Raw genomic sequence first — 23,503 nt, forward strand, 5'->3', positions numbered from 1 at the left:
GTCTGCTCTTTTTCCCCTCTACACCAAAGCTCTTTGCCAAAAATAGCCGATCTACAAGCTCACAATGCCTTGCAGCGCGAGGCGTTGTGAGCTTGTAATATGGACACTAGAGTTCAAGTGGTTAATATATAGCTTGTAGATCGTTCAAGTGGTTAATAGGGCGGGGTCTGTTGTGACCTTTTTTACATTTTACTCTATTACTAAACAAATACTTGCTCAATTGAGACAAAAATGCAAAGTTAATAACTTTGATATGTCTGTCAACTATTGGTGGTGTTTATTTGATTCAATCTCAAACCTATAAGCCACAATTTCTCTTCAAAAAGAATATGTGCACCGGAACAATGGACCCCGTTGGCGGGGTCCATTGTGACCCTGTATGGGCCAATTGTTCTGCTCATTCTAAATTAAATAAAACGGTTATGTTAACCATTTATTATATTTTTTAACTCATAGTATGTGTCAGAGACATATTTTCTTTAACTTGTGTTTTACTCTTAATCTTAACCATGAAGTCAGGTAGGCCATTGTTGCAACTTCCAGGCAAAACTCATTTCCTCTTACCATCTTCACTGTGCAGTCGTCTCACCATTCATAAGAAGTAGGCCTATACTTGCAAAAAGCCTAATTATCTGTCTCATTTTCTTAGAATGATTTAATAAATAGTTAAGAGATTTGAAATGTCACATGAGACACTGCATGTAGCCTAATAAGCATATAGTATAATTGATCATATCATAGGCCTATAGACTAACTAGTGGCAGTAGGCCTAAAGTGTTTTGCAGGCATTAGACACAAATTAAAATGAGAAAAGACAAATTCCACCAAAAACTCTGCCCAGCTGATGAGAGAAGTCTCTTTAGCCTCTATGCTAATCATTTAGCATTAGCAGCAGCTTGTTACCATAACAGGTGGGGTCGGTTGTATACCTTTGCAGGGGCTTCACAACGGACCCCTTTTGACTAAATTCACTGTAAGACCTAAAATAACATATTGCTTTTTGATACCGAGGGTTAAAACTTACATGACATAAAAGAGGACAGACAGATGATTAAAATGAGGTATATTGTGAATGTTTGACGACTGAATTCAAAGTGCTAGACGAAAATTAGCCGACAAGCTGTTGGTGAAAAGACCTGCTTGCTTGAGAGCTGGTCCCAAAATGAAATGAAATCAGCTTGGCACACGTTTGCAATCGTCATGAACCGGAAGGGGCTGTCCAAAGATGTCAGAAAACTGATTGGCAGTATTTTATATGATATATTATTGGTTTAAATGAAGAATATCAACTGGCCCCACTGCACAACGGGCCCCACCCTCCCCCTATGGACACTAGATTTCAAGTGGTTAATATATAGCTTGTAGATCTGTTTGGATAAGGTTATCAGAATATATGGACACTAGAGTTCAAGTGGTTAATATAAAAAAGGGGGAAAAGGTTCTATCACTCAGTTTTTGAGGACCCACTGTAGTAACTCTGAGAACCCCCTAGGGGTCCCGGACCCCCTGTTGAAGACCCCTGCACTAAAGCTGCAGGCAGCAGCTTTAGCACCACAATACACCACACCACACCACACCACACCACACCACACCACACCACACTACATAAAAATATCTACATTTTCCATTACACAAAAGCACCCCTATCGGTAAGAAATAAATTGACCCTTTTAACTGTGATTATAATACAATATAAATTTGTATTACAACTATAATACACTATAATGGATAATAAACTGTGATTATAATACACTATAAAGTATTAATGTATTACTATGATAATTATAATTATCATATAATAGACAGGGTTTATATAACACAATCAAATCTATGTAACTATATCATGGTGGTCTAAATGAAAAGTCAGTAAGTGATTAGTCATTATGAAGAGTTTGGCCCTGTTTGGCCTAGCTCAGACCTACTCTAGATTGGATACTTTGTACGTTTAGTACCACTTTCACACCACTCTACCGTTTAGTACCACTTTCACACCACTCTACCGGTGCAGAAACACTAATGAAAGAATAGGAAGGAATAAGTGAAACATCTTTTTTTGCTCATTTTCTGGCAGTTTTATTAAGGAAAAAAAAACTAAACCAAGTAAAAGTAATAAAATCCATTTGACAGGAAAATCCCATATGAGTTTAAAAAAAAGAAAAAAACAACAATTAATACATCGGCACCTGATCTTACATGAATATTTATATTTAACAAAACAAACAGATAAATCATTTTATGTCAGCTGATTAAGAGCTGGATGACTACTGTAATAATATGAAGATTATCTTAACTGTAAGGGCCAATATTTACAGTATGAAGGAAATACTGTTTACTTTAAAAACTAATTATAACCAGTAAGACACCTGAGGGCGAAAAGGGCGAGGTCGCACCATGTCTTGGCCATCTGGCCAGTGATGTACTGTATATCTGACCAGTTGCCCATATATGGAGACCCCTGGTACCAGTGATGTACTGTATATCTGGCCAGTGATGCCCATATATGGAGACCCCTGGTACCAGTGATGTACTGTATATCTGACCAGTTGCCCATATATGGAGACCCCTGGTACCAGTGATGTACTGTATATCTGACCAGTTGCCCATATATGGAGACCCCTGGTACCAGTGATGTACTACTGTATATCTGACCAGTTGCCCATATATGGAGACCCCTGGTACCAGTGATGTACTGTATATCTGACCAGTTGCCCATATATGGAGACCCCTGGTACCAGTGATGTACTGTATATCTGACCAGTTGCCCATATATGGAGACCCCTGGTACCAGTGATGTACTGTATATCTGACCAGTTGCCCATATATGGAGACCCCTGGTACCCATAGTGATGTATATCTGACCAGTTACCCATATATGGAGACCCCTGGTACCAGTGATGTACTACTGTATATCTGACCAGTTGCCCATATATGGAGACCCCTGGTACCAGTGATGTACTGTATATCTGACCAGTTACCCATATATGGAGACCCCTGGTACCAGTGATGTACTACTGTATATCTGACCAGTTGCCCATATATGGAGACCCCTGGTACCCATAGTGATGTATATCTGACCAGTTGCCCATATATGGATACCCCTGGTACCAGTGATGTACTGTATATCTGACCAGTTGCCCATATATGGAGACCCCTGGTACCCATAGTGATGTATATCTGACCAGTTGCCCATATATGGAGACCCCTGGTACCAGTGATGTACTGTATATCTGACCAGTTGCCCATATATGGAGACCCCTGGTACCAGTGATGTACTACTGTATATCTGACCAGTTGCCCATATATGGAGACCCCTGGTACCCATAGTGATGTATATCTGACCAGTTACCCATATATGGAGACCCCTGGTACCAGTGATGTACTACTGTATATCTGACCAGTTGCCCATATATGGAGACCCCTGGTACCCATAGTGATGCATATCTGACCAGTTGCCCATATATGGAGACCCCTGGTACCCATAGATATTCACAGATATGGGCTTAATATTGATGACATCAGGGACCTCCATATATGGGCATAAAAGGGATTACAGTGATGTCAGAGCATGAGAGGCAATCAACAACAAAGACAAGCGTTGCCCACACAGACAGACAGACAGACAGACAGACAGACAGACAGACAGACAGACAGACAGACAGACAGACAGACAGACACAGTCACGATGTGACAGTCAGTCAGTCAGTCAGTCAGTCAGTCAGTCAGTCAGTCAGACAGACAGACAGACAGACAGACAGACAGACAGACAGACAGACAGACAGACAGACAGACACGATAGTAAAATAATCATTAGATTATTACTTTACTTTAGTATCCTTCATATTCATAAGCATACTGTAGATACGGTTGAGGGAAATACCAGGACCTTTCACTTCATGTTGTCACTTTGAAAATGTACATTTTTATTAACTTCTGAATCATAAATGTACATTTTATTAACTTCTCAATCAAATGTACACAATATTATTGTAAATAAAAAAGCAGGAAGTTCACAAAAACAGTCAGTCAGTCAGTCAGTCAGTCAGTCAGTCAGTCAGACAGACAGACAGACAGACAGACAGACAGACAGACAGACAGACAGACAGACAGACAGACAGACAGACAGACAGGTCAGTCCTTCATATTAATCATCATATTAATCATAGATCATAGATCTAGATGTATATATCATTATTAGACAGACAGACTCTATCTATCAGCCTTTCATATTAATCATATTAATCAGTCCTTCATATTAATCATATTAATCATATTAATCATATTAATCATAGATCATAGATCTAGATGTATATATCATTATTAGACAGACATGCTCAATCTATCAGTCCTTCATATTAATCATATTAATCATATTAATCAGTCCTTCATATTAATCATATTAATCAGTCCTTCATATTAATCATATTAATCATATTAATCATAGATCATAGATCTAGATGTATATATCATTATTAGACAGACAGGCTCAATCTATCAGTCCTTCATATTAATCATATTAATCAGTCCTTCATATTAATCATATTAATCAGTCCTTCATATTAATCAGTCATTCATATTAATCAATAATCATATTAATCAGTCCTTCATATTAATCATCTCATATTTGTCCTTCACTGAGCTGTCTTCCTCTTCCTCGTCGTCGTCTTCTTCCTCGTTCTCCTCTTCCTCGGGGGCGGTCCTCCCTGTGAGGTCATCGTCGCTATGACATTGTGGGTGGTGCATCTGGATGAGCAGGAAGTAGAGCCCCGCCCCCACCAGACCCCCCAGCATGGGCCCTGCCACGGGTACCCACCACCAGTATCCTCCGGTACTGTAATAGAATACATTTAGATTACATTTAGATTACATTTAGATTACATTATAACATGGGCCCTGCCACGGGTACCCAGTACCACCACCAGTATCCTCCGGTACTGTAATCGAATACATTTAAATTACATTTAGATTACATTTAGATTACATTATAACATGGGCCCTGCCACGGGGACCCACTACCAGTATCCTCCGGTACTGTAATAGAATACATTTAGATTACATTTAGATTACATTTAGATTACATTATAACATGGGCCCTGCCACGGGTACCCATCACCAGTATCCTCCTGTACTGTAATAGATTACATTTAGATTACATTTAGATTACATTTAGATTACATTATAACATGGGCCCTGCCACGGGGACCCACCACCAGTATCCTCCGGTACTGTAATAGAATACATTTAGATTACATTTAGATTACATTTAGATTACATTATAACATGGGCCCTCCAGTATATCCTCTTGTATGTAATAACATTTAGATTACATTTAGATTACACTTAGATTACATTATAACCCACCACTAGTATCCTCTGGTATTGTAAACATGTACACACACTGTCAAAATGATCACATTAATGGCGGTAATATATGGCGGTCTATATATATATATATATATATATATATATATATATATATATATATATATATATATAATGATTATTATTAAAACCCCTCTCACATCACCACAGACTCCCTACATTCAGAACAACATTATTTTATTAGTATTATAATTATATTTATAATATTATATATCAATAATTATAACCTATATAAATGATTATTATTGATCATCACCACAGACTCCTTGCATTCAGAACAACATCATTTCACGGCTCAAAGAACAAAGCTGTTAAAACCTGTGCTTTGCTGCCATCTAGTGGTGGAAAATAGACAAAAGGTCTGTTAAGTCAGCGCTGAAAACCAAAAAAACACTTCCGGCTGCTTTTCAAAATAAGATAACTAGCTGTCAAGTTGAACTATAAAAACGATGAGAGAACTTCCGCACGACGCCGACACTCGCCGAAAATAGCCGATCTTGAGAGCTTGTAAATCGGCTATTTTCGACGACAGCGCAGCCGCAGTACCCAGTCACAGAACACGATAGGGTCACTGATTTCAATGTAACACACCGGAAATCCCGGTTTAATAATGTGACGTAAATGTGTTTACATTCTTAGTATAACCATAGATTATAACTCTATGGTTTACATCCCTTAGCCAGCTAGCTAGTTAGCTTGTTAGCTAGCCAGCTTCTCAAAGATGTAAAAAAAAGTGTTTTGGTTTAATTTATTTCAATCGACATTTGTGTTAAATTAACCTTCTATCCTTTACAGAACAACAATGAAACAATGACAACTACCCACTAAGCAATTTGGTGGTTAGAACACGTTCATATGACGTCTTCGCCCTAACCAGACGTATAGCTAGATCCGGTCTGTGACGAGTTTAGAATTTAAAGTTTAAATGACGGTTATACATAACCGCCATTTAAACGCCTTTAGCGGCCCCTAGCGGCCGCCGAAAGTAGTGAAAATGTAGTGAAATTGATGGCAGCCAGCAAGGTTTAAAATCATTATTCCTTCGTTCTGAGCGCCGTCTGCTACTCGAACCACCGCAGCTGAACGTATTTGTAATGATTTCTTACACTGTTCTTATTTGACACTGGGAGTCGCCGGGGTTCGAACTCCAGACCTTCTACTTATGAAACCTGTGCCCTACCCCTAGACCACGGCACAGCTTGTTACTTGTGTGTATTCCAGCAGCTATTAGTAGTTGACAAATCCCTCCCGCTGTTCGTTTGAGGTCGGTGCATTTGTTTGACAACACAAACTACTTTATATTGATGCATAGCTATAAAACGATTGTATTTAATCAATCATTATCGTATGGTGGGGGTGGGAGACATGCAGTCTTGTGTGTTTGTGGCTGTTGGTGTCAGAATGAATTATGTAACTCAGAGAAGTAATAGTATGCTGTCATGAGCAGCGTACCACGGCATTATGCAATTATTTATTACACTTTTAGAATGTTTCAAAGGTATTGACCAGCACGTATTTTAGACGTGCAATGGCCAGAAACTGCTCAGTGGATGCAATCAACTATTAAGGTAGAACCGGGAGATACTGTTAGCATCCGATAATGAACAACTTGATAAAAATGTATTTAAAAAAAAAGATGGTCTAACACACGTTTGTCCTGAAACGGTAATATATCGTTACATGGCTAGCGTTCAGATGACGGCTACAACTCAACTCGACTATATAGTGAAATTGGCTCTTAATATTACTTTAGTCCAATATTTGAAAACCAGGTGTGGATATTAAAGCTGTTTTTTTAATCAACAAGTATGGAATAATGGATTAAATGTAATCAGCTACAATCGGTCTATAGACAGACTGACGATAGACGGTTCAAATGAGGGCTAAACATAACCATTGGGCTAAATGACGGCTAGTGTTTACTGGGTATTAATAACCATGAAGATAAAATAAAGCTACTAATAGCTAAAGCTAATGCAAACTGCGCATGCTCATCGTATGACGGTGGAGCCGAAAACAGCCGATCCGCAGATCGGCTATTACTCGATAGGGTCACTGATTTCAATGTAACACACCGGAAAGCACCGTGTTTACATCCGGTAGCATGTTAGCATGCTAGGCTAGCTAGCTAGCTAGCTCCTTAAGAGAGAGTGTTTTTTACTGGTGATTCAGTCAGAGTGTATGAAAGGGTGCGCTCGTTTTATTGTCCACGACATTGCAAGCGGCGCGAAGGCCAGCGGACCTTGGTCCTGCTCTTCGCCCCCGAGCGCCGCAGGCGCGAGTGGCCGCGAAGAGCGGGCCAGGGCCGCGCGGCCGGCGGAGCGCCGCGCGAGTTACGAAGCCGTGGTGAATGCAATCGTTATATTTATGCCCAGGCCGTAAGGCCTGGGCAAGCCCACGATAAACGCCCGCGCAGTCCGGTGCGCATTTCCGAACGCACCCTTTCCCCACACTCGGACTGAAACACCAGTAAAAAACACCATCCCAGCTCCTTAAATGATGTAAAAACGTCCTAATTTGTTATAAAAGTGTTCTTTATCTTTATTAATCCAACAGTTGTGTTAAACTATCACCAGTCGTTTATTACAGGAGTAAAAACATACGTTTTTAAAAGTTAAATTTATAACGCTAAGAAATAAGCCAATGCGACCTATAGGTGGTAGATTAACCACCAGATGGCGCTATTAACAACTTTTTAACACATTTTGCATCAAACTGCAGCTTAAAGCTCAGAGTGCAGAGCTGATGTTGAACCACAAGACGGCGACACTGAGCCGCTGTCCTGTCTGAGGGATGAAGAGACACCAACAAAGAAAATACAAGATCTACAAGCCTACAACACGTCGCATCCAAGGGCCCTGTGGGCTTGTAGATCGGCTGTTTTCTGACCAAATAAATGAACCTGTAGAAAGTGACTTTAAATGAACGGTTGTGAAGTAAAGTAGTATTTATAATAGGATATATTAGATTATACTATACTATATATTATATACTAATACTATATAGGCTACTATGCGATCCTAAACTACTGATATAAACTATAATATTAGATCATACTATACTATATATTATATACTATATAGGGTACTATACTATCTTAAACTATTGATATAAACTATAAACTAGTGGTTATGTTATTAGATCATACTACTATAGGCCTATATAATATTCTAATACTATACTACTGTACTGATATAAACTAGTAGTTATATTATATTAGATCATACTATACTATATAGGCTATTATGTACTAATACTACGCTATCTTATCCTACTGATAACTTTAAACTAGTATGAAGAGCTTCAGTGAAGGAGAGTAATGAGTAGGCTATATTTACTTGAGTACTGCATATAATCTCTACTGAAATGTTTAGAATATCAGAAATTCTGACTCCATTTAAATTTTAGAGGCTATTCTAGAATGTTAAAAACAGTTAGTGCCAGGCTATGAGCCTGTACATCAATATCCATAGGCTAGTATGAAAACATCCAATGTTATGTAATAGGCCTACATGTAATAGGCCTACATGTAAATATATGTAATAGTTAAATATCACATTGTTGTGGGCTCGCTGAAAGGCCAGACCAGTATGTTATATCAAATCTTTATAGGTCAAGTTTATTCTCCTCAGGCCCTCATCTCATAATTATTAATACGTATGCAAAGAATGCCAGCCCATGCATCTCATAATTATTAATAAGTATGCAAAGAATGCCAGCCCATGCATCTCATAATTATTAATAAGTATGCAAAGAATGCCAGCCCATGCATCTCATAATTATTAATAAGTATGCAAAGAATGCCAGCCCATGCATCCCATAATTATTAATAAGTATGCAAAGAATGCCAGCCCATGCATCCCATAAATCCAGCAGGCGTGCAGAGCGGCTGCTTGTCCAAACAACACGGAGCGAGAAGAACAGGTTTTGGCCTCTGGAGGGAGAATTGGAGTTTGAACAGAACAACAAACATTAAACATATAATAAACATATAATAAACATAATAAACATACATCAACCAACAGAAACATAAAGGACCGTAGACAGATTAGCATCATTGAAGACCAGGGCTTCGCCGATGTTTTGAAAGTTGCGTCCCTCAACACAATGAACACATCGTACAGGCTACCATCAAGAGGAACAATAATGAACACATCGTACAGGCCAGCATCAAGAGGCTCAATAATGAACACATCGTACAGGCCAGCATCAAGAGGAACAATAATGACTAGAATCCACAAACTATGAAACTGAGAAGGGGAAGAAAGAGGAGGCCCTGACAGGAGACCACTGGACCAATTATCTAACGGCACAGCAAATCACTAAAACTAAAAACTGAAGTTGTGCCAACTATAATGAGAAACAGAAGAAGGTCACGTTGCGGGGGCAGAACAGTTCCAAACTGTAGCATGCAAGTGGGCGATTGAAGGCCGAGTTACAACCATAGTGACTGACAGTGGGCACAATATTATGATCGCTGCGGCTCGTATTCTGCCCTATGAGAACAAGCCCTGTATCGCTCACATCGTCTCTCTGACAGCCGATTGGTCAGTGCGTTGGCCATTTCAAGCACAGCCCGGAAAACATAACGGAGTTGAAAGCAGAGTGAGCGAACTGGGACAGCAGCCGATCACTGATCACTGATCCAAGATGTTCTGATGCTGATCCAAGCGCTTGATACCCAATCAAGCAGCAATAAGAGCAACCCTGGACCAACAGCAGCAGAAAGGGACAAAGTCCAGAGGCTGGAGACTCCTGGAGGGAAGCCTTCCATCATATAATGTGACCATTCATTGTAGGCTGAAATTAAATGAATTAACCGCTATGTATATACAGTAGGATCAGTTACCTGAACACCTCCATGCCGTACCCAGCTACAGCAGTGAACAGCCGGGGTCCCAGGTCCCTAGCGGGGTTCAGGGTTAGGGTTAGGGTTAGGGTAGGGTAGTATATAGCAGGTCAGTTACCTGAACACCTCCATGCCGTACCCAGCTACAGCAGTGAACAGCCGGGGTCCCAGGTCCCTAGCAGGGTTCAGGGTTAGGGTTAGGGTAGGGTAGGGTAGTATATAGCAGGTCAGTTACCTGAACACCTCCATGCCGTACCCAGCTACAGCAGTGAACAGCCGGGGTCCCAGGTCCCTAGCGGGGTTCAGGGTTAGGGTTAGGGTTAGGGTAGGGTAGTATATAGCAGGTCAGTTACCTGAACACCTCCATGCCGTACCCAGCTACAGCAGTGAACAGCCGGGGTCCCAGGTCCCTAGCGGGGTTCAGGGTTAGGGTTAGGGTTAGGGTAGGGTAGTATATAGCAGGTCAGTTACCTGAACACCTCCATGCCGTACCCAGCAACAGCAGTGAACATCCTTGGTCCCAGGTCCCTGGCAGGGTTCAGAGGGTATCCACAGTTCAGACCCATGGACACCCCGATGGCCATGAGGATCAGACCGATGGCCAGAGGCTCCACCCCTTTAGGAGCCCCAATGTTCCCTCCGTCGATGATGGCCAGGATGCACAGCACCAGCATGCCTGTCCCCACAACCTGTCAATCAATCATTATTATTATTATTATTATTATTATTATTATTATTATTATATACACAGCACCAGCATGCCTGTCCCCACAACCTGAATATACATATATATTATATAGCATTATTATTATTATTATTATTATTATTATATACACAGGACCAGCATGCCTGTCCCCACAACCTGGATGTAATTATAATATATACATTATGTACAACATTATGTCCCCAAAACCTGGATGAAATAACAAATATATGTTATAGACAGCTGTGTTGTACTGTTTAGAGACAGACAGACAGTTATGTTGTACGGTTTACAGACAGACAGACAGACAGACAGACAGACAGACAGACAGACAGACAGACAGACAGACAGACAGACAGACAGACAGACAGTTATGTTAGGTGTGTGTACACATTAAAGTTAGTCTAAAGCTGCTGTGTAGTTAGGTGTAGTTAGGTACTGTTAGGTGTAGTTAGGTGTAGTTAGGTATACTGTTAGGTGTAGTTAGGTGTGTGTACACCAGGGTCTAGCAGTCGAATACATGTGTAGTTAGGTGTGTAGTTAGGTGTGTAGTTAGGTGTGTGTCTAGCAGGGTCTAGCAGTAGAACACATGTGTAGTTAGGTGTGTAGTTAGGTGTGTAGTTAGGTGTGTAGTTAAGGGTCTAGCAGTAGAACACATGGCATAGAAGAAGAACAGGTGTGTTTGAACAGTGGACTTGAGGAATGGAGGAATGGAGTCTTTGCCTTCATCAGAACACAAGGCAGGCCTCTAAACATGTTATGTGAAACATATGTAATGTCACGGGCAGCCCATGCCCTATACACACAATAAACATATGTAATGCCCTATACACATAATAAACATATGTAATGCCCTATACACACAATAAACATATGTAATGATGCCCTATACACATAATAAACATATGTAATGCCCTATACACACAATAAACATATGTAATGCCCTATACACATAATAAACATATGTAATGCCCTATACACATAATAAACATATGTAATACCCTATACACATAATAAACATATGTAATGCCCTATACACATAATAAACATATGTAATGATGCCCTATACACATAATAAACATATATAATGCCCTATACACATAATAAACAAATGTAATACCCTATACACATAATAAACATATGTAATGCCCTATACACATAATAAACATATGTAATACCCTATACACATAATGAACATATGTAATGCCCTATACACATAATAAACATATGTAATGCCCTATACACATAATGAACATATGTAATGCCCTATACACATAATAAACATATGTAATGCCCTATACACATAATGAACATATGTAATGCCCTATACACATAATAAACATATGAAATGCCCTATACACATAATGAACACATGTAATGCCCTATACACATAATAAACATATGTAATGCCCTATACACATAATAAACATATGTAATGCCCTATACACATAATAAACATATGTAATGCCCTATACACATAATAAACATATGTAATGTCACGGGCAGCCCATGCCCTATACACATAATAAACATATGTAATGTCACCTGCAGCCCATGCCCTATACACATAATAAACATATGTAATGCCCTATACACATAATGAACATAATGTCACGGGCAGCCCATGCCCTATACACATAATAAACATATGTAATACCCTATACACATAAAAAACATATGTAATACCCTATACACATAATAAACATATGTAATACCCTATACACATAATAAACATATGTAATGTCACAGGGCAGCCCATGCCCTATACACATAATAAACATATATAATGGCACGGGCAGCCCATGCCCTATACACATAATAAACATATGTAATGTCAGCCCATGCCCTATACACATAATAAACATATGTAATACCCTATACACATAATAAACATATGTAATACCTTATACACATAATAAACATATGTAATACCCTATACACATAATAAACATATGTAATGCCCTATACACATAATAAACATATGTAATGCCCTATACACATAATAAACATATGTAATGCCCTATACACATAATAAACATATGTAATGCCCTATACACATAATAAACATATGTAATGCCCTATACACATAATAAACATATGTAATGCCCTATACACATAATAAACATATGTAATGCCCTATACACATAATGAACATATGTAATGCCCTATACACATAATAAACATATGTAATGCCCTATACACATAATAAACATATGTAATGCCCTATACACATAATAAACATATGTAATGATGCCCTATACACATAATAAACATATGTAATGCCCTATACACATAATAAACATATGTAATGATGCCCTATACACATAATAAACATATGTAATGCCCTATACACATAATAAACATATGTAATGCCCTATACACATAATAAACATATGTAATGCCCTATACACATAATAAACATATGTAATGCCCTATACACATAATAAACATATGTAATGCCCTATACACATAATGAACATATGTAATGCCCTATACACATAATAAACATATGTAATGCCCTATACACATAATAAACATATGTAATACCCTATACACATAATAAACATATGTAATACCCTATACACATAATAAACATATGTAATGCCCTATACACATAATAAATATATGTAATGCCCTATACACATAATAAACATATGTAATGCCCTATACACATAATAAACATATGTAATGCCCTATACACATAATAAACATATGTAATGCCCTATACACATAATAAACATATGTAATGTCACAGGGCAGCCCATGCCCTATACACATAATAAACATATGTAATGTCACAGGGCAGCCCATGCCCTATACACATAATAAACATATGTAATGTCACAGGGCAGCCCATGCCCTATACACATAATAAACATATGTAATGTCAGCCCATGCCCTATACACATAATAAACATATGTAATGCCCTATACACATAATAAACATATATGTCAGCCCATGCCCTATACACATAATAAACATATGTAATGTCACAGGGCAGCCCATGCCCTATACACATAATAAACATATGTAATGTCAGCCCATGCCCTATACACATAATGAACATATGCAATGTCACGGGCAGCCCATGCCCTATACACATAGGCTTAATATACAATGATTGAGGACAATGTAAAAGCCTAAATTGTACTACACTTATAAAAACTATTTAAACCTGATATTTGCCTCCAGGGCTCTATGCCAGCCCCACTCCTGTTCTCCCTTAGTTTGCACTGTAAATATCTTCTCTGTAATAAATAGCTGATCTACAAGGTTTTAGGTCTGCTACAGCAGACACAGAGAGTGAAGCGTTGACATCAATTGGTTTATCTAAAAGGTCATGTTTAGAGGCAGAGAGTTGGTTTATCTAAAAGGTCATGTTTAGAGGCAGAGAGTTGGTTTATCTAAAAGGTCATGTTTAGAGACAGAGAGTTGGTTTATCTAAAAGGTCATGTTTATTGTTTAGAGACAGAGAGTTGGTTTATCTAAAAGGTCATGTTTAGAGACAGAGAGTTGGTTTATCTAAAAGGTCATGTTTAGAGACAGAGAGTTGGTTTATCTAAAAGGTCATGTTTAGAGACAGAGAGTTGGTTTATCTAAAAGGTCATGTTTAGAGACAGAGAGTTGGTTTATCTAAAAGCTCATGTTTAGAGACAGAGAGTTGGTTTATCTAAAGGTCATGTTTAGAGACAGAGAGTTGGTTTATCTAAAAGGTCATGTTTAGAGACAGAGAGTTGGTTTATCTAAAAGGTCATGTTTAGAGACAGAGAGTTGGTTTATCTAAAATGTCATGTTTAGAGACAGAGAGACAACGGATGTGCAGTAAAGATCTGATCACTCATTGAATGACTGGAAGTGGGTCACTAGGGGGGGGGGGGGGGGGGGGGGGGGGATAAGTGGGACAATCAATTTGCATTTAGACACAATTCTCACAGAACAGCTGTTTTCTCGACTGAATAGAACCAGTAGCCATGGAACCCCATAACTCAGAGTTACAGAGCTGTAAGGGTCCATTTGGTTCCATGTGTACACTGTCAGAGTTACAGACCCGTAAGGGTCCATTTATCAGAGTCACAGAGCTGTAAGGGTCCATTTGGTTCCATGTGTACACTCTCAGAGTTACAGAGCCGTAAGGGTCCATTTGGTTCCATGTGTACACTCTCAGAGTCACGAGCTGTAAGGGTCCATTTGGTTCTATTTGTACACTCTCAGAGTCACAGAGCCGTAAGGGTCCATTTGGTTCCATGTGTACACTCTGAGTCACAGAGCTGTAAGGGTCCATTTGGTTCCATGTGTACACTCTGAGTCACAGAGCTGTAAGGGTCCATTTGGTTCCATTTGTACACTCTCAGAGTTACAGACCCCAGAGACTGTTTACATGACCAGACACACATAGACTGTTTAGGGTCGATTCACACTCTAATAAGGAGCCTAACTCATTTCGGTTCGGGCTCCCCGACCCCAAATTATTTAAGTTCGGGGGGAGTCCATTCATACTTTCTTAATGGCTAGTGCCGAACTCGCTTGTACATATTGGAGGTCCATGGCATGACAATGTTTGTGGCCGATACATGAGCGCTGCAGGGCGGATACATATCTGACTGGCCCTCGCGCTGCGCGCTGAATGACTGGAGGTCCCTCGCGCTGCACGCTGAATGACTGGAGGTCCCTCGCACTGCACGCTGAATGACTGGAGGTCCCTCGCGCTGCACGCTGAATGACTGGAGGTCCAGTGAGTAGCAGCTCCAGTGACGGTGTCTCTTCTCTCTCTCACTCACTCTCACAAACGCTTGAGCACCGTCGAAAACATTTAATCTATTCTACACGCTCACATTATAGACGTGTCGCCTCTCTTGCTGCATGCAGGTCATCAGATAGACAACTCATTATGCAGATTAGTTACATAATGGTAAATGGTAAATGGTGCATTTATATAGCGCTTTTTATCCAAAGCGCTTTACAGAGATTGTGCATTACATTCACCCATTCACGCACACATTCATACACCGGTGGCGGAGGAAACCATGCAAGGCACCAACCAGCTCACCGGGAGCAATGTGGGGTTCAGAGTCTTGCCCAAGGACCCTTCAACATTAACTCAGGGGGAGCCCGGATTCGAACTGGGAACCCTTCGGGAACCCTTCGTGCTCTAATAACGGTTTCTCTACCCCTGAGCCATGCCGCCCCGTAAATGTGTCTTACACTTTATGTCTTCTCTCCTTCTCTACTCTTCCCCCTATGCTCTCTCTCTCTCTCTCTCTCTCTCTCTCTCTCTCTCTCTCTAGGGTTGGGGTTAGGTTTAGGTTTAGGTTTAGGGTTAGGGTTATCGTATCTCACCTGGTCGACCAGCCCTCCCAGAACAGACAGGTGTCTGCCAGGGTAGGAGCAGAAGATGTGTCCTGTGGCGTTGATGCCCGTGACGGACAGGATCCCGTTGGTGAAGTCCATGATAGAGTCTGGAAGCATAGCAACACAACGGGTCATAACTACACTACACCACTAGGGGGCGTATCAACAGGTCATAACCACACTACGCCACTGGGGGGGGGGGGGGGGGGGGGGGGGGGGGGCGGCGGCGTATAACTACACATGATAGAGTCTGGAAGCATAGCAAAACAACGGGTCATAACTACACTACACCACTAGGGGGCGTATCAACAGGTCATAACCACACTACGCCACTGGGGGGGGGGGGGGGGGGGGGGCGTATAACTACACATGATAGAGTCTGGAAGCATAGCAACACAACGGGTCATAACTACACTACACCACTAGGGGGCGTATCAACAGGTCATAACCACACTACGCCACTGGGGGGGGGGGGGGGGGGGGGCGTATAACTACACATGATAGAGTCTGGAAGCATAGCAACACAACGGGTCATAACTACACTACACCACTAGGGGGCGTATCAACAGGTCATAACCACACTACGCCACTGGGGGGGGGGGGGGGGGGGGGCGTATAACTACACATGATAGAGTCTGGAAGCATAGCAACACAACGGGTCATAACTACACTACACCACTAGGGGGCGTATCAACAGGTCATAACCACACTACGCCACTGGGGGGGGGGGGGGGGGGCGTATAACTACACATGATAGAGTCTGGAAGCATAGCAACACAACGGGTCATAACTACACTACACCACTAGGGGGCGTATCAACAGGTCATAACCACACTACGCCACTGGGGGGGGGGGGGGGGCGTATAACTACACATGATAGAGTCTGGAAGCATAGCAACACAACGGGTCATAACCACACTACACCACTACAGTGTAGATAGTGTATCAGAGTATATTTACCATAGTAAAGTCCAAAGACTGCAGCCGCTCCAGTGAAGGCTCCCAGGAACTGAGCCATGACGTAGAATGGAAACTTCCACACCTTCAGTTTCCCCAGAATGACCATGGCTAGAGAGACTGCTGGGTTCACATGACCTCCTGTTGATATATATAACATATAATACATAATGTTATAATGAATAGAGACAATGTTATTATGTCCCTATATAGGGACATAATGTTATTATGTCCCCATATAGAGACACAGCTGGGTTCACATGACCTCCTTTTAATATATATAATATATAATACATAATGTTATAATGAATAGAGACAATGTTATTATGTCCCCATATAGGGACATAATGTTATTATGTCCCCATATAGGGACATAATGTTATTATGTCCCCATATAGAGACACAGCTGGGTTCACATGACCTCCTGTTAATATATATAACATATGATACATAATGTTATAATGAATACAGACAATGTTATTATGTCCCCAAATAGGGACGTAATGTTATTATGTCCCCATATAGGGACATAATGTTATTATGTCCCCAAATAGAGACACAGCTGGGTTCACATGACCTCCTGTTAATAGAAGACATAATGTTAGAATGAATACAGACAATGTTATTATGTCCCCATATAGGGACATAATGTTATTATATCATGTCCCCATATAGGGACATAATGTTATAATGTCCCCATATAGAGACACAGCTGGGTTCACATGACCTCCTGTTAATAGAAGACATAATGTTAGAATGAATACAGACAATGTTATTATGTCCCCATATAGGAACATAATTTTATTATGTCATGTCCCCATATAAAGACATAATGTTATTATGTCCCCAAATAGAGACACAGCTGGGTTCACATGACCTCCTATTAATATAATACATAATGTTATAATGAATACAGACAATGTTATAATGTGCCCATATAGAGACATAATGTTATAATGTCCTCATATGGAGACATAATGATATAATGTCCTCATACAGAGACATAATGTTATGATGTCCTCATATGGAGACATAATGTTATAATGTCCTCATACAGGGACATACTGTTATAATGTCCTCATACAGGGACATAATGTTATAATGTCCTCATATAGAGACATAATGTTATAATGTCCTCATATGGAGATATAATGTTATAATGTCCTCATACAGAGACATAATGTTATGATGTCCTCATATGGAGACATAATGTTATAATGTCCTCATATGGAGACATAATGTTATAATGTCCTCATATAGAGACATAATGTTATAATGTCCTCATATGGAGACATAATGTTATAATGTCCTCATATAGAGACATAATGTTATAATGTCCCCATACAGGGACATAATGTTATAATGAATAGAGACATAATGTTATAATGTCCCCATATAGAGACATAATGTTATTATGTCCCCATATAGGGACATACTGTTATAATGAATAGAGACATAATGTTATAATGTCCCCATATAGAGACACAGCTGACATATTGATATCAGGCATCAACTGCTTGCATTGAATAAAGGTTTTAAATATTACTCATCTTATAAATGTCAAACTTAGACTGTGGTGAGACGGCTAACGTTCACAATGGACATTTGAACTATTTACAATATTGAAATCTGGATGCCAGGTTTGAGAGGCGTGAGCTTCATTTCACTTACAATAAATATGATGTTTTTTCAAACAGAAAAGTTCTGCTGACAATATGAATTTGTTCTTTAATCAAATCAAGCAGCCTAACGTGTGTGCCTACTGTGTGTGTGTGTGTGTGTGTGTGTGTGTGTGTGTGTGTGTGTGTGTGTGTGTGTGTGTGTGTGTGTGTGTGTGTGACAGAGGGTCAAACAGGGTTGCATGGGGGGGGGGGGAGAGAGAGAGAGAGAGAGAGAGAGAGAGAGAGAGAGAGAGAGAGTTGAGCTGGAGGGGCGATCAGTGTCCTGTCCTGTCCTGTCCTGTCTGACTGAATGCTTTATGGACATAAATAAATAAATAAACCAATAAATAAATTCCATTAGAATTCAGGCATTTAGCAGACGCTTGTCTCAGGCAGGGTTAGGGTTAGGGTTAGGGTTAGCCTAACCCTAACCCTTGTCTCAGGCAGGGTTAGGTTAGGGAGTGAAGACTTCAATATATTGTCCTAGGCCAAGTCAAGGCCTAAGATGCAGTATAGAGAAAAGTGCTTTCGCCATCTTGTTTTTAAAAAGAAAGAATGTTGCAATTTTAAATTGGGTTGGTTCCCCTAGTTCATAAAATCCTACAGGTCATCTTGTAGTTTATGTCCTGTGGGTTTTATGTGTGAGACTGTGCATGGCACGATGGTCAAATTTCGTGAGCCAGAAGTGTTCTTATTTCTGACCGCATACCAATGGCTTTCAGATTTATACATTGTGCATAACTAACAACCCTATTCCCCCCCAATAATAGATTACAGTTAACCCTAACCCTAACCCTGCCTGAGACAAGGGTTAGGGTTAGCCTAACCCTAACCCTAACCCTGCCTGAGACAAGGGTTAGGGTTAGCCTAACCCTAACCCTAACCCTGCCTGAGACAAGGGTTAGGGTTAGCCTAACCCTAACCCTGCCTGAGACAAGGGTTAGGGTTAGCCTAACCCTAACCCTTGTCTCAGGCAAGGTTAGGGTTAGGGTTAGGGTTAGCCTAATCCTAACCCTTGTCTCAGGCAGGGTTAGGGTTAGGGTTAGGGTTAGCCTAACCCTAACCCTAACCCTTGTCTCAGGCAGGGTTAGGGTTAGGGTTAGGGTTAGCCTAACCCTAACCCTTGTCTCAGGCAGGGTTAGGGTTAGGGTTAGCCTAACCCTAACCCTAACCCTGCCTGAGACAAGGGTTAGGGTTAGCCTAACCCTAACCCTTGTCTCAGGCAAGGTTAGGGTTAGGGTTAGGGTTAGCCTAACCCTAACCCTTGTCTCAGGCAGGGCAGTGAAAATGCAAAGATGAAGCTCAGTACTGTCTTGACAAGAGGAGAAGTTCAGTGTGAAGCTACTGTTAAGCTACAGTGTTAAGCTACAGTGTTAAGCTACTGTTAAGCTACAGTGTTAAGCTACAGTGTGAAGCTACAGTGTGAAGCTACAGTGTTAAGCTACTGTTAAGCTACAGTGTTAAGCTACAGTGTTAAGCTACAGTGTGAAGCTACAGTGTGAAGCTACAGTGTGAAGCTACAGTGTGAAACTACAGTGTGAAGCTACAGTGTGAAGCTACTGCGGTGGAGCCAGTGCTTTCCAGCCAGTGTGTGTGTGTGTGTGCGTGCGTGCGTGCGTGCGTGCGTGCGTGCGTGCGTGCGTGCGTGCGTGCGTGCGTGCGTGTGTGTGGAGGTCTACAGGACATCCACAGCCCGGGGTGAAGGTTGACCCTCATCCAGGCCAGCACAGCCCACCAATCAATGCTCACTTTACAACCCACCAATCAATGCTCACTTTACAGCTTCACGTGCACGGAGTGTGAGCAGCAGGGCTGAGTCACGTTTATAGAGACTGCAGGCACATGGACACACACACTACAACACACTGTACACACACTGGACACACACACTGTGTCCAGTGTGTGTTGGTAATGTCAACTCCAACGGACTCCTCCTTCTTTCAAAGTGTGCTGAACATGAGCTAGTGATAACCAACACCTTTTTCCGCCAGAGAAACCGTTTTAAAACCTCCTGGATGCACCCCCGATCAAAGCGCTGGCATCTCATATAGACTATGTCATTGTCAGGGCCAGAGATCGCAAAGACATCAACATCACAAGGGCCATGATCTGCACGGACAACTGCTGGACAGACCACCGCCTCATCCGGTCCACCATGAATATCGAGCTGCGGCAGAAAAGGAGGACACAGAGGAAACTAACATTGACAGCTTGGGAGACATCAGGAAGGTGCAACATCTTCAAGACACTCTGCTTGAGAGACTCCCTGAAGAACACCCAGATGGTGTGGAAGAACACTGAGCAGCCCTAAAGACCATACTACTGGAGACCACCAGCAAGGACACCGTTGGCTATAAGACCAAGAAACATCAAGACTGGTTTGATGAAAACGATGTTGATATACAAGATCTTATAGATGCCAAACGGACAGCCTTTCGTGCTTGGCAGAATGACACCAGCTGCAGGGCCAAAAGGCAGGCCCACTCCAAGGCTAAGGCTCTTGTCCAGAGTAGGGTACCAGAGTAGGGTACCAGAGTAGGGTACCAGAGTAGGGTACGGGAGCTGAAGAACAAATGGTGGATGGAGAAGGCCCTGGAAATCCAGAGGCTTGCTGACTCTGGTGACACCAGGGGCTTCTTCAATGCCACCAAGGCTGTTTATGGGCCCAGCTATCGTGGTCTAAACCCCCTCCGCTCCAAAGATGGACCCTAACCCTAACCCTATACCCTGCTGAAGGATGGTGCAGGAATCAGTGCTAGATGGCAAGAGCACTTCCAAGAGCTCCTGAATCGGAACACCTCAGTTGAGCTCGAAACCATCAACCAAATCCCTCAGCGTCCTATTATGGAGCATTTAGAAGCCGCCCCATCTGAAAATTAGGTTCTGGATGCCATCAGGAAACTCGGTAACAACAAAGCCAGATGGACCGGACCAGATGGGATACCAGCAGAGATACTTAAAGGGGCACTCCACCACTTTTCAACCTATGTTCATATAATTGGTCCTCACTCAAAAATAGCTTCTTTTTTTTTCTTTTTTTCTCAGATGAGGGCTGTGGGCAGGTCAGAAACCCATCGTCTTGTGACATCATCGATTGCCAATCCAGCTTATAGAAACTGCAGGCTTTCTATTCCTGAAAAGTTGCAATTTTAAAGTGGAAGCTATTGTTCTCGCGATAATAAAAATCGAAATATTCTTTTCAAAAATATTGATTATTATTTTTTTTTTTGGAAAATGATGATGACACAAGACGATGGATTCTGAACTTCCCACAGCTCTCCTAGGAGACTTGGACTGAGTAGAAAAAACATTGTGATATTTTATCATGAACATTAGTGAGGACCTATTATATAAGACTCCTTTAAGCAAGGTGGACCGAAACTCCATTGCCACATCCATAGCCTGCTTTGTAAAATCTGGGACAAGGAAGAAATCCCTTCTGAACTCAGGGACGCCCTGATTGTCACAATATTCAAGAAGGGAGATAAGGCGGAATGTGGCAACTACAGAGGCATCTTCCTCCTGTCCACAACAGGCAAAGTACTGGCCTGTATACTGGCCAGCCGGCTGCTGCCACTGTCAGAAGACATCCTCCCAGAGACGCAGTGCGGCTTTCGTCCTGCCAGGGGAACCTCGGACATGATTTTTACAGCACGTCAACTGCAAGAAAAATGTTCACACTTGGCTGCATGCTGGAAATAGCCGATCTACAAGGTTACAGTTTGAGCTTGTAGATCAGCTATTTTCAGAGCACAACACGGAGCGCAACCAAACATAAAATATGTTTTATTTACTGGATCTCTTCTCCGCTAGTCTTAGTTCTACTGGATCTCTTCTCTGCTAGGATCTCTGCTAGGATCTGCTGGATCTCTTCTCCTCTATAGTCTTAGTTCTACTGGATCTCTTGTCCTCTATAGTCTTAGTTCTACTGGATCTCTTCTCCTCTATAGTCTTAGTCCTACTGGATCTCTTCTCCTTTAGTCTTAGTTCTACTGGATCTCTACTCCGCTAGTCTTAGTTCTACTGGATCTCTTCTCCTCTATAGTCTTAGTTCTACTGGATCTCTACTCCGCTAGTCTTAGTTCTACTGGATCTCTTCTCCGCTAGTCTTAGTTCTACTGGATCTCTTCTCCTCCATAGTCTTAGTTCTACTGGATCTCTTCCCCGCTAGTCTTAGTTCTACTGGATCTCTTCTCCACTAGTCTTAGTCCTACTGGATCTCTTCTCCTCTAGTCTTAGTTCTACTGGATCTCTTCTCCACTAGTCTTAGTCCTACTGGATCTCTTCTCCGCTAGTCTTAGTTCTACTGGATCTCTTCTCCTCTATAGTCTTAGTTCTACTGGATCTCTTCTCCGCTAGTCTTAGTTCTACTGGATCTCTACTCCGCTAGTCTTAGTTCTACTGGATCTCTACTCCGCTAGTCTTAGTTCTACTGGATCTCTACTCCGCTAGTCTTAGTTCTACTGGATCTCTACTCCGCTAGTCTTAGTCCTACTGGATCTCTTCTCCTCTAGTCTTAGTTCTACTGGATCTCTTCTCCGCTAGTCTTAGTTCTACTGGATCTCTTCTCCACTAGTCTTAGTCCTACTGGATCTCTTCTCCTC

The 23,503-nt window shown here is 41.3% G+C and overlaps 1 protein-coding gene across 1 annotated transcript in view; it reads right to left on the reverse strand.

The window, feature by feature from the left end:
- Positions 1 to 4,593: 4,593 nt before the first annotated feature.
- Positions 4,594 to 23,503, reverse strand: part of LOC308293619 (aquaporin-9-like) — a gene marked incomplete at both ends in the record, with an annotated part of 24,151 nt that continues 5,241 nt past the window's right edge. The window contains 4 exons of the mRNA XM_080736214.1: positions 4,594 to 4,828; positions 10,700 to 10,917; positions 16,270 to 16,388; positions 17,242 to 17,379. Coding sequence (XP_080592340.1) covers positions 4,594 to 4,828; positions 10,700 to 10,917; positions 16,270 to 16,388; positions 17,242 to 17,379 — 710 coding nt within the window. The remainder of the gene's footprint in view (positions 4,829 to 10,699; positions 10,918 to 16,269; positions 16,389 to 17,241; positions 17,380 to 23,503) is intronic.

The sequence above is a fragment of the Nannobrachium achirus genome, assembly GCF_963921795.1.
Source record: "Nannobrachium achirus genome assembly, chromosome: 11".
NCBI lineage: Eukaryota > Metazoa > Chordata > Actinopteri > Myctophiformes > Myctophidae > Nannobrachium > Nannobrachium achirus.